This window comes from Telmatherina bonti, assembly GCF_933228915.1.
Source record: "Telmatherina bonti genome assembly, chromosome: 9".
In the NCBI taxonomy this organism is placed as follows: Eukaryota; Metazoa; Chordata; class Actinopteri; order Atheriniformes; family Telmatherinidae; genus Telmatherina; species Telmatherina bonti.
The window spans coordinates 28,521,750-28,539,618 of NC_136627.1; the positions used below are offsets into that span (position 1 = coordinate 28,521,750).

At 38.5% G+C, this 17,869-nt stretch overlaps 2 protein-coding genes across 2 annotated transcripts in view; both read left to right on the plus strand.

Annotated features, from left to right (window-relative positions):
- The first annotated feature begins 1,066 nt into the window (after positions 1-1,066).
- LOC306760779 (diablo IAP-binding mitochondrial protein-like) lies at positions 1,067-5,080 on the plus strand. Its single transcript, XM_079246766.1, has 6 exons — positions 1,067-1,150; positions 1,423-1,552; positions 1,634-1,756; positions 3,923-4,033; positions 4,176-4,272; positions 4,549-5,080. Exons 1-6 carry the CDS (start codon positions 1,107-1,109, stop codon positions 4,755-4,757), a joined length of 714 nt encoding a protein of 237 aa, XP_079102892.1. The 5' UTR covers positions 1,067-1,106; the 3' UTR covers positions 4,758-5,080.
- Positions 5,081-10,743: 5,663 nt separating this feature from the next.
- nectin3a (nectin cell adhesion molecule 3a) overlaps positions 10,744-17,869 on the plus strand; it is a 34,721-nt gene continuing 27,595 nt past the window's right edge. Inside the window, exon 1 of the mRNA XM_079245786.1 lies at positions 10,744-10,879. Within this exon, the coding sequence (XP_079101912.1) occupies positions 10,792-10,879 (88 nt within the window). The 5' untranslated portion in view covers positions 10,744-10,791. The remainder of the gene's footprint in view (positions 10,880-17,869) is intronic.

Sequence of the window (17,869 nt, forward strand, 5' to 3'; positions counted from 1 at the left end):
AGTACAAGACTGTCAGCATTTTCAAGTATAGAATGTGTATGGTGTGAGAAACACAAAAAGAAGTTTAAAAAAGTGTACATAAAAAACTGCTTACACAAACCTATGTCCAAATGTATTAACCAGAAATTTAACCAAAATTAACCACTGATCTTTCAGTAGATATGATCAATATCTGACTGATCAGTTTGAGTTGGAAATTTAGACCAAAGGATATGAAAAAATCTCAAAAGAAAAAAAAAAAAAAAAAAGACACAACTGGCAAGTGGAATTTAAAATTTTGATATAATTGTCCATAATAAAAATAGGGAAAGGGGATTTGGCAGATTTGACAGAAATTAAGAAATGAATTATTCAGAAATTGAAGAAACTGACAAGAACAAATGAAAGAATGCAATACCAAGCATTAAAATGCCTTAAAAATAATTGTTTAACATTGTCGGGGGAAAAACTGAATTCAAGAATAGATAAATTATATAAACTGAATGTTTAAAGATGATGGTGAAGTGTGACTGTAATTTATAGTTTCCTGTTAGCCAACATCAGACATACAATTCAGACATTTACTGTGCATTTTTATGTATACCATGGATATCGGAGTATTTATTTTAAAATCAATAAAATATGCTGTACACAATGGAAAGGATGCAATTACTTACAAATGGGCTGTGAATCTTTTTCTTTATAACGTTATTATTGACTTGTTTTTGTTCTGTGAAGTGAATATTTAACACTTTCTAACTAATGTGAAGATAGATATCCAAGAGCCCTTAAAGGTCAGTCAAAATTATAAATGGCCCACTCCAGTATTTCTGATAACAACGAAATTCAGAGCATTTGAGAGACAGGGAGTGCCCAGCCACCCAGAGGAGAAAGCTCATGGAAACAGTGCAAACAAGGATTTTACTCATTCCTAAATTCATATTTTATTATAGAGGTGGAAATTTTTTTCTATTCTATTTTATTTTAGTTTAGTTTTGTTTACCTCATTTTATTTTATTTTATTTTTAGTTTAGTTTAGTTTAGTTACCAGCTGACCGCAGTAATTTCATGATGATGCGTAGGAACCTTTGTTCCGTGGCGAGAGCTTTTTATGGTGGCGGACCAACATGGCCGCGCTCGGGAGAGGAGTGGCGTACTTCAGTTTCTTTAGGTCGGACGTAAATGAAGTCAAATGTCAATGACAGTCGTTTTACATCTGCCTTGAAATTCATTTAATTATATTTTAAGAGATAAATCATTTTAATATACGCTGTTGCAATACACAATGTGTTTTTTCCCCTAAGTTAATCATGCTAAAACAATGTTCAGCCAGGCTGACAGTGGAATAAATTTTGTTTTCTTTCAGTCTGTTTTATATTTTGTGGCATAATTTGATAAGTCTACTTTATAAGTTTGACTCAAAAGTGTGTTCATTGTGTTCAGGATTTCTGCTCGTATCCTGTTCAGCAAAAAGCCATCAGTCCGCAAACTGAGCAAATGGACAAATATTCTTCACTCAGCTGTGGCGTCTTTAGCTGTGGGCGGCGGTCTCTGTGCTGTACCTTTCAGAGAGGTGAGTCTGTCCCTTCACAGAGTTTACAACCCCTTTTTAATTCACAGCATTATGAATTTACAGTGTTATTATCTGATGTAGGTGGAAAACCTTTCTCATGACTCCCTGATCAGACGAGCAGCCTCTCTGGTGACAGACAGCTCGAGCACTTTTCTCTCACAGACCACTTTGGCTTTCATAGATGCCCTGATAGAGTACTCTAAGGTTTGTCTTCTTGTTCTTGTGTGATTTCATCCTAAATGTTAAGCTGAATGTTAAAAAAAAAATGTTCTCCTTTGCCAGTGAAACAATTAGAAACACAATTCCAATGAATTGAGATGTTGTGTAAAACAAAACAGAGTACAATGATTTGCAAGTCCTTTAAACTTTTTTTTTTTCCTCAAATATTCACTAATTTTGTATTTGATGCCTGCAAAACATTCTTAAAAAGCTGGGATGGGGACACTGGGTTACATCACCTTTCCTTATAACACTCAATAAACCTTTGGGAACTGAGGACACACTGTTGATGCTTTGTAGGTGGAATTCTTGTTGCTTGATGCACAACTTCACTTGCTCAAGCAGGGTCTCTGCTGTTGGATTCTACATTTTGTAATGCACTCGCATTTTCAATGGAAGACAGGTCTGAGCTGCAGACAGGCCAGACGACTACCCACACTCTTGTACTATGAAGGCACAGGACTGTAACTTGTGGAGACTGTGGCTTGGTATCATCTTACTGAAATAAGTAGGCATGTCCCAGAAAATGACATTGCTTGGATGCAGCATGTGTTGCTCTAAAACCTGTATGTACCTTTCAGCATTAACAGTGCTTTCACAGATGTGCAAGTTTACCATGCCATGGGCAGTAACACCCCCCCATATCATCACAGATGCTGGCTTTTCAACTTCACATCCTGGATAATCCTTTTCCTCTGTAGCCTGAAAGGACATGATGTCCACGATTTCCAAAAGCAATTCTGTGTTAATTGACGATGGTTTTCTAAAATGTTCCTGTGCCCAAATGGTATTCTCCTTTACACAGTGTTGTTGGTTTTTAAGGGATCTGAGGTCACAGGCTCTATTACTACTATTGCTTTTTGCTCATGCAGTTGTTTACAAAGTTGTGACCTTCACCCCATCCCTTTCTGTGAACAACTGAACCTTTCTGGGATGTTTCTTTCATACCCAGTCATAACACTCACCTGTCTCCAATTAGCCTGTCATGTTTTTTTGTTTTGTTTTTGTTTTATTAGAATTTCTCAACCTTCCCTGCCTTTTGTTGCCCCAATCCCAGCTTTTTTTTGGAACATGTTGCAGACATCTTATTCAAAATATATAAATATTTAAAACAAGAACAGCAAAGTTGATAAATTTGAACATTAAATATCTAGTCTGTTTAGAGAATGCAATTCAGTATATGTTAAAAAGGATTTGTAAATCATTGTATTCTGTTTTTTATATTTGACACAACGTCCCAACTTCATTGAAATTGGGGTTGGAAATATAAAGTTTATACAGTCGCTGGGTAGTTTTAAGTAGTTTAGTCTTTCATTGCATAATCTTAAGGGATTTCATACACCTTTATAGAACAAGTTTGTTGAATTTTTTGTAAAAGATGTTAAGAAAAACCAGGATAACTTCTTCAAAGTTTAGCTTGTTAAATCATTAATAACAAATGACATTCTAATCCTGAAACGACACAAAATTTTTGTGCATGGAAAATTAAACATAAATAAAGAAATCTAATTGGTTACAGGGCAAAGTCAGGATAATACTGATTTAATATTGAAACATCTTTGCATTCTTATTACATCCACATCTACAGTACTATTAACAGCATGTATTGGGGTGACACTGTGGTTTGTCATGCTTTCTGTAAACATGTAAACTCAAAGATTCACGATAACCTACAACCTGCCTACTTTCTACTTCTTCTGACAACAAAAGCTGACTTTTAAGACTTTGTTTAATTTAGTGTTAGATGGATCATGGAGACTTAAGGTGTTAGTGTATAAACCCATAAACCAGGGGTGCCCAAAGTCGGTCCCCGAGGGCCACTGTCCTGCAGGTTTTTGATGTGTCCCTGTTCCAACACACCTGGGTTCCATTAAATGGATCCAACAGCCAATGAAGTTCTGCACAATGAGGGATCAGTTTGAGTCAGATGTGTTGGAACAGAGACACATGAAAAACCAGCAGGATTGTGGCCCTGGAAGACCAGAACTGGGCTTCCCTGCCATAAATCCACCTCATCACTGGTACAACTTTCAGTCCAAACATCTTACAATTTTTTCTTCTGATTGATTCAATACCTTTCATCAAAAAGCATTTAAAAAAATCTTCTTCTGTGTTACTCTGCTTCCATCCCTGCTCTCTGCTTCCTAATAGGCTGTTCACACACTGATTGCCCTACAAAGACGTTATCTGGCCTCTCTTGGAAAACTGACTCCAGCAGAAGAAGATTCAGTGTGGCAGATAATCATTAGCCAACGTGCTAAGGTTAGTTTCTCTGACATTGGAATGACTCCTGGGAGCTTTGATTTGATTCATTTATGTTAAGATTATAATATGTAAACCCTGCAATAAATTGTTGATCTGTTTCTGCCTGACTTGTTTTGTTTTTCTTTTTAATTCCTGGCAGGTTAATGACATACAAAATGAATGCAAGCGCTTTGAGTCGACCTGGGTAACCGCAGTGAGGTTGTGTGAGATGGCGGCAGAGGCATCGTATGTGTCAGGTGTGTAGAAGATATGGTGCTGTTTAGGCAGGTTTTCTCAGGTCTTCTGTAATCAGCCGTATTAGTTTTCAGTTTCTTGCCTGTTCCTTTGCTTCTGCTGTCAGCATTGCACTCTGGGTCGTGTTTGGATCATTTGCGGTCATTCAGTGGATCTTTGACTAAATTAAAATGGAGATTGACATGAGTATCAGCTTAACAACCACACCCAGCATCAGAACCTGAGATGCTGTGAGTTCAGCCTTTAAAGTTTGTGTTTGTATCCATGTGTGTTCTCAGGAGCGGAGCATGCGTCCATCACAGTGAGGACAAACATTCAGCTGGCCCAGTCGCAGGTGGAGGAGGCCCAGAAACTTTCCCTGGATGCAGATAAACAGCTGGCCGAGACTAAAGTGATGGAGGTTGAAAGGATGGCTCAGCATGCCGCCTCCTTACAAAGCGGGGATGATGAGGAGGAAGTGCCAGATGCTTATCTCAGAGAAGACTGAATCTAGTATTCACATAAATCCAAATCCATTGACTTCTATCATCACCACACAAACTTCTTTTCTACATGTGTTTGATTTGTTCAGAATTTAGTTCAACTGCAGATAAACCGCCTATGAAAAACATAAAACAAACAAAATGAGAGTATCTCCATAATGTAGATCGTACTTTAAAGTGTGGGGCCACTTAAGATTATTTACTGGACTGAAGACTGTGTAATTGTAGGACGGTGTCCTGCTTGTGACATGACGAGCACCAGAATCTGTTATACTCCTTTTCCTGTATTCTGGGAGAAATATTAAAGAGACAAGTGAGTCGTCGTTCATTTTGTGTTTCCAAAACTCATTTTTGAAGTAACTCTGGCAATTCAAAGAAAAGAAATTTTATATTGAGAAAAATCTATGCTTCCACTTCTCTTTATTGCTCAAGGGTGAAAGTTTTTTCACATTTGGTCTGACTTTATTGTTATTGTGAACAGATGTTTAGTATGAGATGCATCAATGCCAACTATGTGAACAAAATATCCCCTGTGGTCATCTTGGGAGAAATTCTACTTTTCTTTAATGGCTCGAAGCCACTTCACAAAACAGCCAACTGGACCACACAGTTGACTAACTCTTTTTTTGTGAGGTTCCACCTCTCTCTGTCATGTTAATGTACACTTTAATTTTTAAGGACTCATTTCACCAGTAATGCAAGATGTAAAAGTTTGAGCACCAAATTTCTGATTGATTTCTTTAAGAGTAAATTTGATTATAACATTTCTTTGTAAATATTTTTTTATTCTTTTTATTTACACTCAAAATAGTAAAAGGAATTGTATGAGGCCAGAATTGGGCCCCCAACATGGTCAGAAGTGAGCACCACACCCTTTGGCAAATATCAGCTTTTGTAAACACAACTCAGTTGTTGTTTCTGTAAAAAGCTTCATGTTCTTTTAAGATTTTTTTTTCTTGTGTGTATTGTTGTGAGTAGCATGACAACATCTTTAAAGTCATGGCTGGATTTTTATTTCTTTTAAAGTAATCCTCATAAAAGCCACAACTATCTTTTTATATCATGGTATTTATCCAATTTTCCTTTTTTCAACATATGCTGCTTGCTTCAAGAACTTTATGATTAAATATATTCTTTCTGATAGAGAAACGTTCTCTATCTTACTGGCTGTACTACAAGCCTGAACTTTTTATTTGCATTATCAATGTGCAAGCTGCTCCTTTGGAAAGTGTTTATGCTCCTCCAGATCCTGCTTGGCCCTTCACTACTTCAGTGATTTCTTAATTATATTCAGAGTCTCAGCTGGTTTAGAAGGAGGAGTGAAGAATTTCATTGGTTTTATTTGTCTTTTTCTCACACTGAAGTAAAATATTGTTCCAAAAAGTTAATCAAGGTGTGAGACTTCAGCAAAAGTTACTAGGTGCTAAAACCTATAGGAATGCCAAAGATTCTGCAAAGTGCTTTATTTATTCTTTCTTGCTGTAAAATTGTGCAGAATATAAAGAATACCCTTATCTTACTAAAATATGCTTCATCTTTGACTTTAAACCTTTTAAAGAACAGTGTGTGTAGGTGTTTGGCTATTCTCATTGCCAAATGTTTACATGTCACTGTGTTAGTTGTAAAATGATGTTCCTCTGCTTGTTATCTTCTTCACTCAGCAACTATACCTTCACAGCAAATTAGCCATGTCCAGACTCTGTCCTGCAGCACTTTCACAGTGTTTCTCAGCCCCCCCTCCCTGTCGTCACTTCATCTGCAGCATTGCATCTTTCCACACTGACACAGAGCAGGAAACAGGACGGCGGGCCTCTGGGCAGCAAGAAGAACTGGATGAGTTGTTATATTTTTACGACAGGTTTTAAAATGGGAAACACTTCATTATTGGAACACTTCTTTCCAGCAAGCGGCTGACTTGTGGGCAGATGGTCAGCCTTGAAAATGTGATTAATGCGGTGACCTCACATGCATGTGCAGAGTTTGCAGCTACATTTTACTTGGCAACAATTTTCCAACATAAACTTATAATGTATAATTATACTCCCATTGAAACAGCAATTTTGCTGGGATTTGGAAAAAAAATAAAATAAAGCTCTTCTCCTTAATCTCAGTTTTGCCTTTAAGCTTTATTCCAGCAGATGGCGATCTAAATCCATTGCTCCAGATTCATGTTTGCTAAGTTTATTGCAGTGTTATTTTTATCTTATCAATGACATGCTAGTCACACTTTACCTTAATTAGGCGATATTTGCATTGCTTTATCTGGTATGGTGTGGAAAGAATGGCATGGGAGACCCAGACTGTTGGAGAACATAACAGGTAGAGTGATAATGCTGCATATCCTGGTGCAAATATCTACATTGGCATGTAATGTTTTGTCCTCAAGCTAGTTTGAGCACAATTTGTTCAATACAAGTGTGTATGACTTTTAATTATTCTAAACCAAAGACTATATCTTTTTTTCTTATTCATATATCTCTGCATAAATAAGATATTCAAAACAAAGTATGTTGTCACATCTCTGTCTTTCTAAATCCGTCATTAAATTGAAAAATGCTGTTTTAATTGACTTCACATATACCTTCTAAAGGTCAGTATGTACTGCAAAGGGGTCATTTCAGAGGGAGCTCATTAATGGGAAGACTTACGCGGAGCAGCAAACACAAGTGTGTAGTGTCAGCAGTGAAGTGACCTCTCCCTGATCTAGATGGCTAAGCTTTGGCAGGGGATGGGAGTGTGAGTGGGGGGAGGAGGCCCTGGAAGGTTTTGAGGTGTGCAAGGACTGGCTCACCAATGTGACTAGTGAGGAATGTTGTGTTTAACAAAGGCTGTTTTCACAGACTGTAAAACCAAATGTCCCAGACAGCCTGTGTGGATGTGCAACCACTGGTCACAGGGGAGATGGTGCCAATGCAGCTTCGCTATGGAGGAGCATTTTTTCAGCACAAAACCTCAAATGAGGTAACCACAATTACAAAGGTTACGCACCATAAATGCTTTCAAACTATTAAGTGCCACAGAGCAGATTTAAGCATTTATACTGCATCATGTGTTTGTGCCAGTGGTGTGAATTAAGCCTCACTGAAATAGTTTCATCCAAATCTGTGATGCTTTTAGCACATTAAATGTTAGGTGGCAGCAAATAAGATATGACAGACACCAACCTTCTTATTACACCAACGTTACTGTTCTAGTGTAAAGTGACCCAGCAGGAGTGATTGACTGGTGAAAAGGACAGCACTTTCACCTGGGGATTTATGGCACTTTGAGGGTATAAATAACCCACCAAAAGGGTATAAAAGCAGGAGGTATAGTGTGGTGACACATCACGGGTCATGCTTTAATCACAGTGAAGCTAAGCTGCAGCACTGGAGGAGGGAGGCTCCCTGCACAGTTCACGTCTCCTGATGTAGACCTGGAGTGGCGCTGGAGGACGTCACTGCAGAATGAAACCGGTGGCACAGCTTGAAGGGGGGGGGGGGGCACAATGAGACAAGCATTCTTGCTTATCTTCAGTGAATAAATATGATGTCCGCCTAAAACTGCTGAGGGAGCAAGTTTATCAGCTCAAGCTTCAGTGCGTGATAATAACACTGTGCAGCACTATGCAGTGTTGAATTCCTGAATGAGTAAATGCTGTAATTATCTCAAAGACAAGAACAATGCACGAGCGTTTCATTACCACTTTGTTTTAGGATGGAATAGACGCAGTGTGTCTGCATTGAATCTGTTGAAAGCGCTCTTTTTCAGCACTTTGCTGGCATGTGATTGCTTTGTCCTTCACTAGATGTTCTCCTGGGGTTTACATTAACTTTCATACTGACTTTCTTGTTTTTCCCACAGTTTTAGAATCAAACACTGGTTACACATTGCCTAAGTAAAACTGTCACATATTGGTTAATTATTATGACAAAATCTTAAAATTTTATGCGCAGTCTCATATATATATATATATATATATATATATATATATATATATATATATATATATATATATATATATATATATATATATATATATATATGTATATATGTATGTATATACATCATTCTTTGTCATAATTTCATTAGGTATGTAAGCTAAAAATGATTTCTAAGTGATTCATTCTCCTGAATCTCTATTTGTATTGAAAGAGTCGTTACCAAAGTTCAATGTGGAAACGGCATTCATATGAGCTTACAGTTCCAAACCTGTACAGGAAAATGGGATCTATAAATAACTTAAGTTTAGATTATAGAAGTGCTGCAGTATAATCAGTAGGTTTTTGGTCCTTTCCTCATGACACCCGTAAGACCTGCCAAAACCAGATAAAGGTTTGGTTGCCTCCTTAAAACAACACAATGCATCTTTTTTTTTCCTTTTTTTTTTTTTTTCTTTTAGTTCAGTCAATGCTGCAAAGGCCATAATCATACTTAAAAAGTAAACAATTGCTTGAACAATGACTGGTTTTATGGCAGATTTCTGAGTGTAATGCATAGTTTCACAAGATTGCCTTGGGAACTGGGGATTCCCAGCAATTTCACGTTGTCATTATTTTAGGGAAAAGGTGAGGAAATAAGCACAATAAAATCAAATATTTTATACTCTTTTCAGAACTATTATTGATAGCAATGTTTACTTTATGTAAATTGTGTAAGAAATACCCCTGAAATAGACTGATTAAGCACATGTTCAAGGACTGTGATCAATAAATGAGAAGAACCTCCAGATCCAGTATTTGTTTTTGGGTGTGATCAGGTCAGCTGACAATGATTTAACAAGACACCATTCTTGAACAAATACTCACTTAATCAGATTATAACTGTTACTTGAATGACCTGTTTAGGTATAGTTTCAAATACTGGGCAAAGGCTGAAGCAGCTTGGATTACTGTGGTGCATCGGGAAGACATTTGATCTGTCCAACTGTATATTAATTCTGTGGCATCACAAGTGAGTATCCTGTGTGAAAATAAGGAGCCCCGTATCAGATGGTATGACCTCCATGGGGTCTTGATTTCAGCTGCATGTTGTCAGTCTGGCATTGCATGAAAAGGCAAAAGACTGTGAGACTTCTTAAATCTTCAAATCAACTATGGCCAGCTCTTTAAAATGGTTAAACAGTCAGTTGGGTGTATGCAGTCAAGGCCAGATTATCCAATAGACATTATGGGCTCAGGCCCAGGGGCCTACGCCCACTTGGGGCACATGGGGGGCAAACACCAACAGTTTGGACATGAAACATTCATTCATTCATTCATTCATTCATTCATTTTCCAAACCGCTTAATCCAATTCAGGGTCGCAGGAAAACTGGAGCCTATCCCAGCTATCTTTAGGCGAAAGGCAGGGTAAACCTTGTACAGCTCGCCAGTCCATCGCAGGAACATGAAACAAAATGTACATAAAATCCAGATAGTTCCACCACAGTGTCTAGTGTCTTGCTATTGGTACTACTGGCTGACAGATGTCAGAAATGTTGTTCCACAGTGTATAATTAACAATTTTCTAAATGCTGCGGTGGGGAAAGGGCCCCCTGGAACGTTCCGGGCCAAGGGGCCCGTGCACTTTTGATCCAGCCCTGCATGCAGTGCAAAAGAAAAAAAAAACCAAAAAACTGGCACTAACCGTTTTCATTTAGGTCTGTACTAGATTTTAAAGTGGATTACTTAAATTTTGCACAGTTCTTCAGTGTAAAATTGTGGCTAAGAGATGATGTATCTTTCCTAATCCTGAATATCTGTTTAGAGCTTCTTAAAAAACTACATGGGTATTTTATGATTGATTATTATGTTCTCTATAAATCCATATCTGCATAGTGACATCTAACCTTACACATCACATAATGTGAAGCAATAAATCAGCGAGGGTTTGACCGAGTGGCGTGCATACAGCACGTAAGTTACGTGTGTTGCCGTTTGTTGTCCTGCAGCAGTGGTCCAGCCCACGCGGCTCGGTCGCCATGGAGAGAAGCTCCCAGGGAGCGCGAGCCAGCCAGAGAGAGCAGAGACGAGCGACGAGGACGGATCCGAGAGCGCCTTGGCGCACAATCACACGAGTCATGGAGAAAAGATCAACGCACAGGAGGACTTTACTAAATGGCAAAATGCGACTTTTAACTTCTCTCCTCATCTTTTACGGTCTTTCTGGTGAGTTAGCGGCTTCTTTCCTGTTGAGCTAATTCTACTTTTGGGATAACAGAAGTTGCAGCGGCGCTGCTTTCCGTTATCAGTCATCGATACGGCAGGACTACATAGGTCTTTATGTACTAAACTGACTCCTTAAAACTCACTCACTTGTCTTTAAGCCAAGTTTAAGGAAGCTGGTTCATGTTGTGGACACTTATATATCAGATATAAGGTTACAGAGTTAGCTAAAACTGCTTTGCTTTTTCCATTTGAATGCAACAAAAGTTAATGTTGACTCACTCCGCGTGCACCGTCTTCTCGCCGCATTCAAGCTAAACCAAGTTGGTTTTTCAGCCTGTTTCTTATAGGATACCACTTTTGACGTCACGCCGATTTACGGGTGATTATGGCCACACTTTCCAGCAAACTATACTCTGTATATCATCACATCATGCCCCTGCTGGCGTCATTGAGGGAAATATCGGCTGGTTTCTCCATTCAGATAGCAACAAGCCCATTGAAAGGCTGCACTGATTTCCAGTGCACGAAAATAGAAACCAAATGGAGTAATCTGGGTGACAGTTATGGTGAGTTAAGAGGAGCTCCTTTCTGAAAAGTTTGCCAAGTAGGGGGGAGAGGCAGAGCAGACTCCCTCGCTTTGGGCGTGAGGGGTGATGGGGGAAATGAAGACATATTTCAAGACAAGCACTGCAGTCACAAAGTCTCTGGAAGTATTGACCCGCAGTTGGGCTAAATGCCAGCCAGAGCACCTTCCAGTCCCATCCTGTCCCGGGTGAAGCAGCTGGAGAGGTTTGCTGTATCCAAACCTTGAGGAGGGATTACAGTACATGGCCGGCCCACAAGAGGGGACAAACACAGAGGGTCACTAAAGTAAATAGGACTCAGGAAGGCACCGTTTCTGTTTTTTCCATCAATGCAAGGGCAGTTTAAGCTTTTTCAGGCATACACATCTGTCAGCAGGTTCCAATGAAAAGAAAAGAACAAGAAAAAAAAAGGAAGTTGTGATATGTGACATTGACCTATAATAACAATCATACTAGCCTTTTAAAAGTTGCCCCATGCTACTTTGACAATAGACACTAGGTCTGTAGAAAATGGTCTATAGATTTTCCCAGTATGCAATCTTATTTCATTTTACGAATCAAAGATGTGCAGTTTGAAATGATTAGAGAGTGAGAAAAATATTTTAATCGGAGAAATCCTACCCAAAGAAGTTTTCTGGCAATGGTTTAATCCTTTCTTATAGTGACTAGAGTGTTTTGTTTACTGCTGCATCAGCTTCATTTCTCCTGCTTACACTCACACACACTTGCAACACATGTTTTTGTAGAGTCCTCTTCATACCATACTTTTTCCGTCTCTACCCACAAAAACACTGGTTCATAAATCAGCGCAGGGAACTGATAAACAACACACTGTTGCAATCTAAGATGATTAGCTTCCAAACTTGCTGTTTGGCACCATACACATGCAGATTTGCAGTCCAATCAGTCACCTAGGCAGCTAAATTAATTTATTATCAAAACAAAAAGCAAACTAGACAGTCATGGGTTTGGTTGCCTTTTTTTTTAGGCAGGAAATGTTCTACAGATTTCTGACTATGGTTGGAGTTCATGTGGCTGAAGGATACAGGACATCTTTTAACAAATATTTTTCAAGTCAGGTTTCCTAACTGTGTCGTGTCCAGATTCACTTGTAGCGTCAACGGGGTTGTGAGGAGGGGATTCGTTCAAGGCGTGGCTAAGGACTGTAAGGTCTGTAATTGAAGACCACAGTTTTGTGGTTTCTTCTTTAGGGGCCGCATGATTCACGATCTAAATAAATAATGTAGTAATGGAGCCACCTAAATTACAGACCTAAAACAGAAATAGATTAGAAAAAGCAGTGCACTGACTGAACAGATTTGATCCCTGTAGAGGTTAATAACTTTGTCACCACATGGCACAGGGTGGATCAGGTCGAGACCTCTCTGTGACGGTGGTGGGGGAGTGTTTGGATTGTTAGATAACTTAATATAGACTTTCAGTCACACACTACCCCTTCTGGCATTATTGGGCTATTGTAATGTAAATGTTGAAAATGCGTTTGTCACAATAACTTTTGCACCATTGGCTTGAATCTCCTTGAAATGACCTTAACACATGAAAAACTGAAAAGTTTTCACTTTGTAGCCAAAAGTTAATAAATGACTGATGTTAATCATAAACACAGGCTCGAGAAAAATATGCATGAAAACTTCTTGAAGTAAGTTTGAGCATTTTAATGCACATCTGTTAGGCACGGCTGTCGCATCCATTTAATCCTACTAATTTGATCCTAAATCTCAGTTATTAAGGACCTGATTGAATACTCCTAATCATGTTAAATGCAGGGAGTGTTTTCTTTTTGAAGGAAAGCCATCAGCGGATGAGTGTGGGGCTTTGTTGTGTGGCATGCTGTTCAGACACCAGGCTGTGGTCACCAGCTTCTGTTGACTCCACCCTTTGCTTCCTTTTCCTCAACAGATGTGACTGACTGTCTGAGGCTGCGAATAGTAGGCAATTCCCCAGTGGTCCATTAGTGAATTCAGCTGTAAACCCCCACTTTAGGTCATCGCTGGACTTGTCTGGAACTTAGCTAAAGATAATGAGTGTTAAAGCTGATGCTAGCGCCTCTAAAGATGCTCGTTTCTGTTTATTCTAATGTAAACTTTAAGGATTCTTCAATCAGGATTTTTTAAAAGTTTTATTTTTATTTATTTTACTAATCTCCAAGATGGCTTTTTTTTTTTTTTTTTTAAAGGATCAGTTACACAACTTTTCAATTGTGACTTTAATCCATCTCAGGAACATCTCAGGAAATATAGATATTCCTTTTAAAACTATTTTTACCAAAGCAAGGAGCTTGTTGCTCATAAGTGACATGCAGGGTCTGCATGCTCAGCAAAATGCAGGGATGTTTGATTACAAAAAGTAACAGACTGAGAAGAATCGAATCAATTTATCCGTAAGAGCCACAGCTGAGACTCCCTTCGGAGCAAAGTAATTTCTTTTAGCTTGAGATGAAATGAAATAGCTGCCTGGTTGCATGTTCAGGAGCCCTCACAGTCCTTTCTGCCAGGGTAAACCTGAGCCCGTCCTCAGACAATAAGAAAGATTGGACAGTTGAGACCAACATCTCTCTCCATGTCCCAGTCTCAACACTGATGGAAACTCTTAGCTACATCCATCTTTTGTTTGACAGAAACGATGAGAATGAGTTCCAGTTTTACCATGAGCCTACACCTGTTAATGTTGTAAATAATTCTATTTATTTTCTTATTTTTACTGCTGACTAAGTACAAGAACAGGAAAGGACTTTCTAAATAATTCTTTAAATCACCTTTTGGCAATCACTTTATTGCTTCAATGCGATGTCAGTGCAGCCTTGAGTCATAATTTGTTTGATCAACAATACTGCTCTACATAACAGAACATTAATTCAATTCAATTCAGCTTTATATGTATAGCGCCACTTCACAACAAATGTTGTCACAGGGCACTTTACATACACATCATTTCAAGCCAATTCATACATAGCCTATAATAGAAGCCAACTGATCCCAACATTACCATATCAATATTGTTTCTGAGCTTTATGGGCATGTTTCAAATCTTAAAATTTAATGATTTAAAACTACAATGAACTTATGTGACCCCCCCCCCCCCCCCCCCCCCCCCATGCAGTTTTGTAGACATTTAAAGGGTTGTACTATACTGTCTACTCAAATATGTTTAAAATAAAAGTCACAATGAGTCCATTGAGTTATCTATTTTAGTAAAGAAACACCATCATAAGTTATTCTGTTGTGGTCTTGCCTGCACAATGCCTTATTTTACAGCCTGCTCACCAAATTCTCTGCCGCTTTAATCCTTTCTGAGGAACAAGCTGTATTCCACATGCTTCAGCTTCAAGGAACTAAATTAGCTTTTTAATGAGATTTAATCTTTGTTTTCTGACTTTAAAGATTGATATCCTCTCCCATAATGGATGTGCTAAGTGGCACAGGGAGTTAGGGAAGTCAGACAAGATTTTGATGGGATTTAATAAAAATGTTACATATAGAAAGGTGCCAGCTTTAACCTTCAACCTCACCATCTGGTTCCATGAGCTAATCACTGCATCTCTGATGGTATTTAGTGATTCGCATCTACATCTCATGGAGATCAATGCTGAGAGTTGGTTGTCATTAAAACCACAGCAAATAATCACTTGGCCATTTGGAATGGGGAGGAAAAGGTAAAATGCTTAAGATTTACTATTTTTCAATGTGTTTCGTGCCAGTGTGTCTTGTCTACTGAATAAATCTCGAATAGACAGGAACTCACTGTTTCAGTCATTGAGTCATAGGAAACTGCACAGTATAAATGGCTTCCAGATATTTCCATGGTTAATTACCTGCTGTGAATGAACAGAGGAAAACTTTCTAAACTTGTTTTGCCTGCTGTTTTCAGGAATCAGGGTTTTTCCCTAAAAGAATAGATCAGACTGTGTTATTGAGGTGAGGGTCATTTGGACACTCTGACTTTACAGTCTATAGTGAAGAGGTATATATTCAGGATGTGCACAGTCAGCAACTGAATCCCCCAGGAGAGGAGCACAAAGGTTATGGGAAACAGGTGTGGCCGAGTTTCACCACTCACTCTTATTTGTCTCATTCTTTTCAGCTGTGGGATGGGCACACAGTCAGTTGTGTGCACTGACCCACCCCCTACCACCCAAGTGGGAGATTATTAACACCCACCAGTCAAATACTCGGCTCTGTTATCTGTAAGATTGTCCCATCTGGAAGTACACAAGAAACAGTGACATGCATTAAAACTGTAGCAAGGAGAAACTAACTGCTATGTGCATCCCTTGTGCACAGTAAGTCCATCCTGGATTTTACGCCAATGCTACATGCACACTACACCCATTTTCACATCCCAGTTGCACAGTCTTTATTCAGGAATAAAACCTGGGATGTACAGAAAAAAGGAAAAATGTTTTTCCCCTTCAATTGATCTGCTTCTTCAGTTGATCTAATCTTCATTATGTGTGTTTTCTGTTTCATAAATAGATATCAATAATCTCAAACACAGAGTGTAAACTGGAAACAGAAATGCAGAAAGCATTTGATGTGGATCTCAGGATCCAAACCATAAGTGAACAGGAAATGTTCACTGCATGCATTATTTAGATAATTGATTTGCTGGTGACTGGCTGTACAAAACTATTTCTCGCTTTACTGATGCTTTAAAGTTGCTGTATGTCAGTTGGAAATATTATGACTTTAAACAATGATGGATTTCAAGTAGATTTCTGACTATTTTGTAACATGGGGATTTGAAATTCAGGGAAAGGAAGACCTGGCCTCCAATTCAGTCTTTGTTACACAGATGTAGTTTAGGATGCAGGTGTGTTGGAAAAAAAGATCATATTGATATTTCACAGTCTGCGTTTTTTAGGTTCTCACCCCCCCTTTTACTTACATTTAAATTATAAACCTGCTCTAATTTTCTTTTCTTGATCAATACTGTATTAAAGATGACCACGTAGATTCAGGTTTTGGTCTAGATCAGTATTGATAAAAGATTCCATGTTTGTATTCCATCTCTCTTTTTCAATCGTTCAGCTGCTCTGCCACAGAGAGTGTTTATAGCTGCTCACGTCTAACAAACATGATAGTTCAGCCTGGTTACTATTTTTGCTTCTGCTTGAATTACAAAACAACTGTCCTGTTCCACTTGGGGATCTAACAGAGTACTTAAGTATTACATATTGCTCAGATTTCATTACATTTCAACGAGGAGGGTGTTTCATTTTAAAGGCATACTTACCCCACAGCTTAGACTTGTTGTACCAGGGTTGCACAGTCCTTATACATTTAAAATATTTGTCTTTTATCATGTTTTGAAGACAGTAATTGACCCCAGACATGTAACCTGAGTTGCAGACTTTGGTTTGGATTTTCTTTGTGCAAACTGATCTTCTGTGAATAGAAGTGGGAGGAAATTGTATAGTTACTCAGTTAAAAGGAAGTGTTGACCCATTTGACTAAAGTATGACAGTTGTATAGGATGTCTGCATCACCGTTAGCAGAACAGCTGTCAAAATCAAATGAACTGGTATGTTATTATCAAGAAGAATCTCTGCCTTTTCTGTAAGGTCATTATTGATGTGTTTCTATAGGTTGGGACTTTTTCAGCAGAAGTCTTGAGTGACCCCAGACTCTGAAGTGACTTTGCTCTCTGTTCACGCTGGGTGGTACATGGAAATTCAGATTCCCTCTTTAATCTGTGACAGAAACAGGGTGAAAGTATGTGCCTGGATAACTGGGTGTGCTGGGAAAATGGACTTCCTGGACATCATAATCTTAAGGGATACCACAGTGACAAAATTGCTTACTGGTTTTATTGACCATTGGATACACACAGACAGTGCAACTTCCTCCCACTGTTGTGAAGTGGTGACTGCTGACATGCAGGGCAGCAGTGATGTTTACTTGTAAGTCCGAAGCAGCAAATGTTGTTGATATTATTTATAAGACAAGTAAAATATATTAAAATAACAAAAAAATAAATAAGGAAATATCTGCACATAACTCGTGTGTATGAAGTCCATCTCTGACTGTCCTTTTCATATCTACTAGTACTTGTAATAGTTTTTGTAAAAACTCTTGGGTGGGTTTTGGGCAGGGAAAGTGGGGGTTTTCCAGGGTACTTAAAGGAGCCACTGCTCAGGAGGATAGACACAGAACATTTAGCTGAATGCTGCATTCATGAAAGCATCTACACATTGATAGTGTTAGAATTTTTTGCATCTTTAGTATCAGTCAAGCTCAAAACTAACTGATTCTGGTGACTAGTCATACTGACAATACATCTCTACAAAATTAAAATAATTCAGTTAATTTATTAAGCTATTGATAATTATGGTTATTGTGAACTGAATGCTGTATTTATATTTATTCTGTCATGACTTGTGTTGTAA

Bases quoted from the DNA above. Each gene is read 5' to 3' on its own strand.
- LOC306760779 (XM_079246766.1), top strand. From the start codon at position 1,107: ATGGCCGCGCTCGGGAGAGGAGTGGCGTACTTCAGTTTCTTTAG. The intron at 4,034-4,175 runs GTTAGTTTCTCT...AATTCCTGGCAG, and splicing joins TCATTAGCCAACGTGCTAAG to GTTAATGACATACAAAATGA. The intron at 4,273-4,548 runs GTGTGTAGAAGA...GTGTGTTCTCAG, and splicing joins AGAGGCATCGTATGTGTCAG to GAGCGGAGCATGCGTCCATC.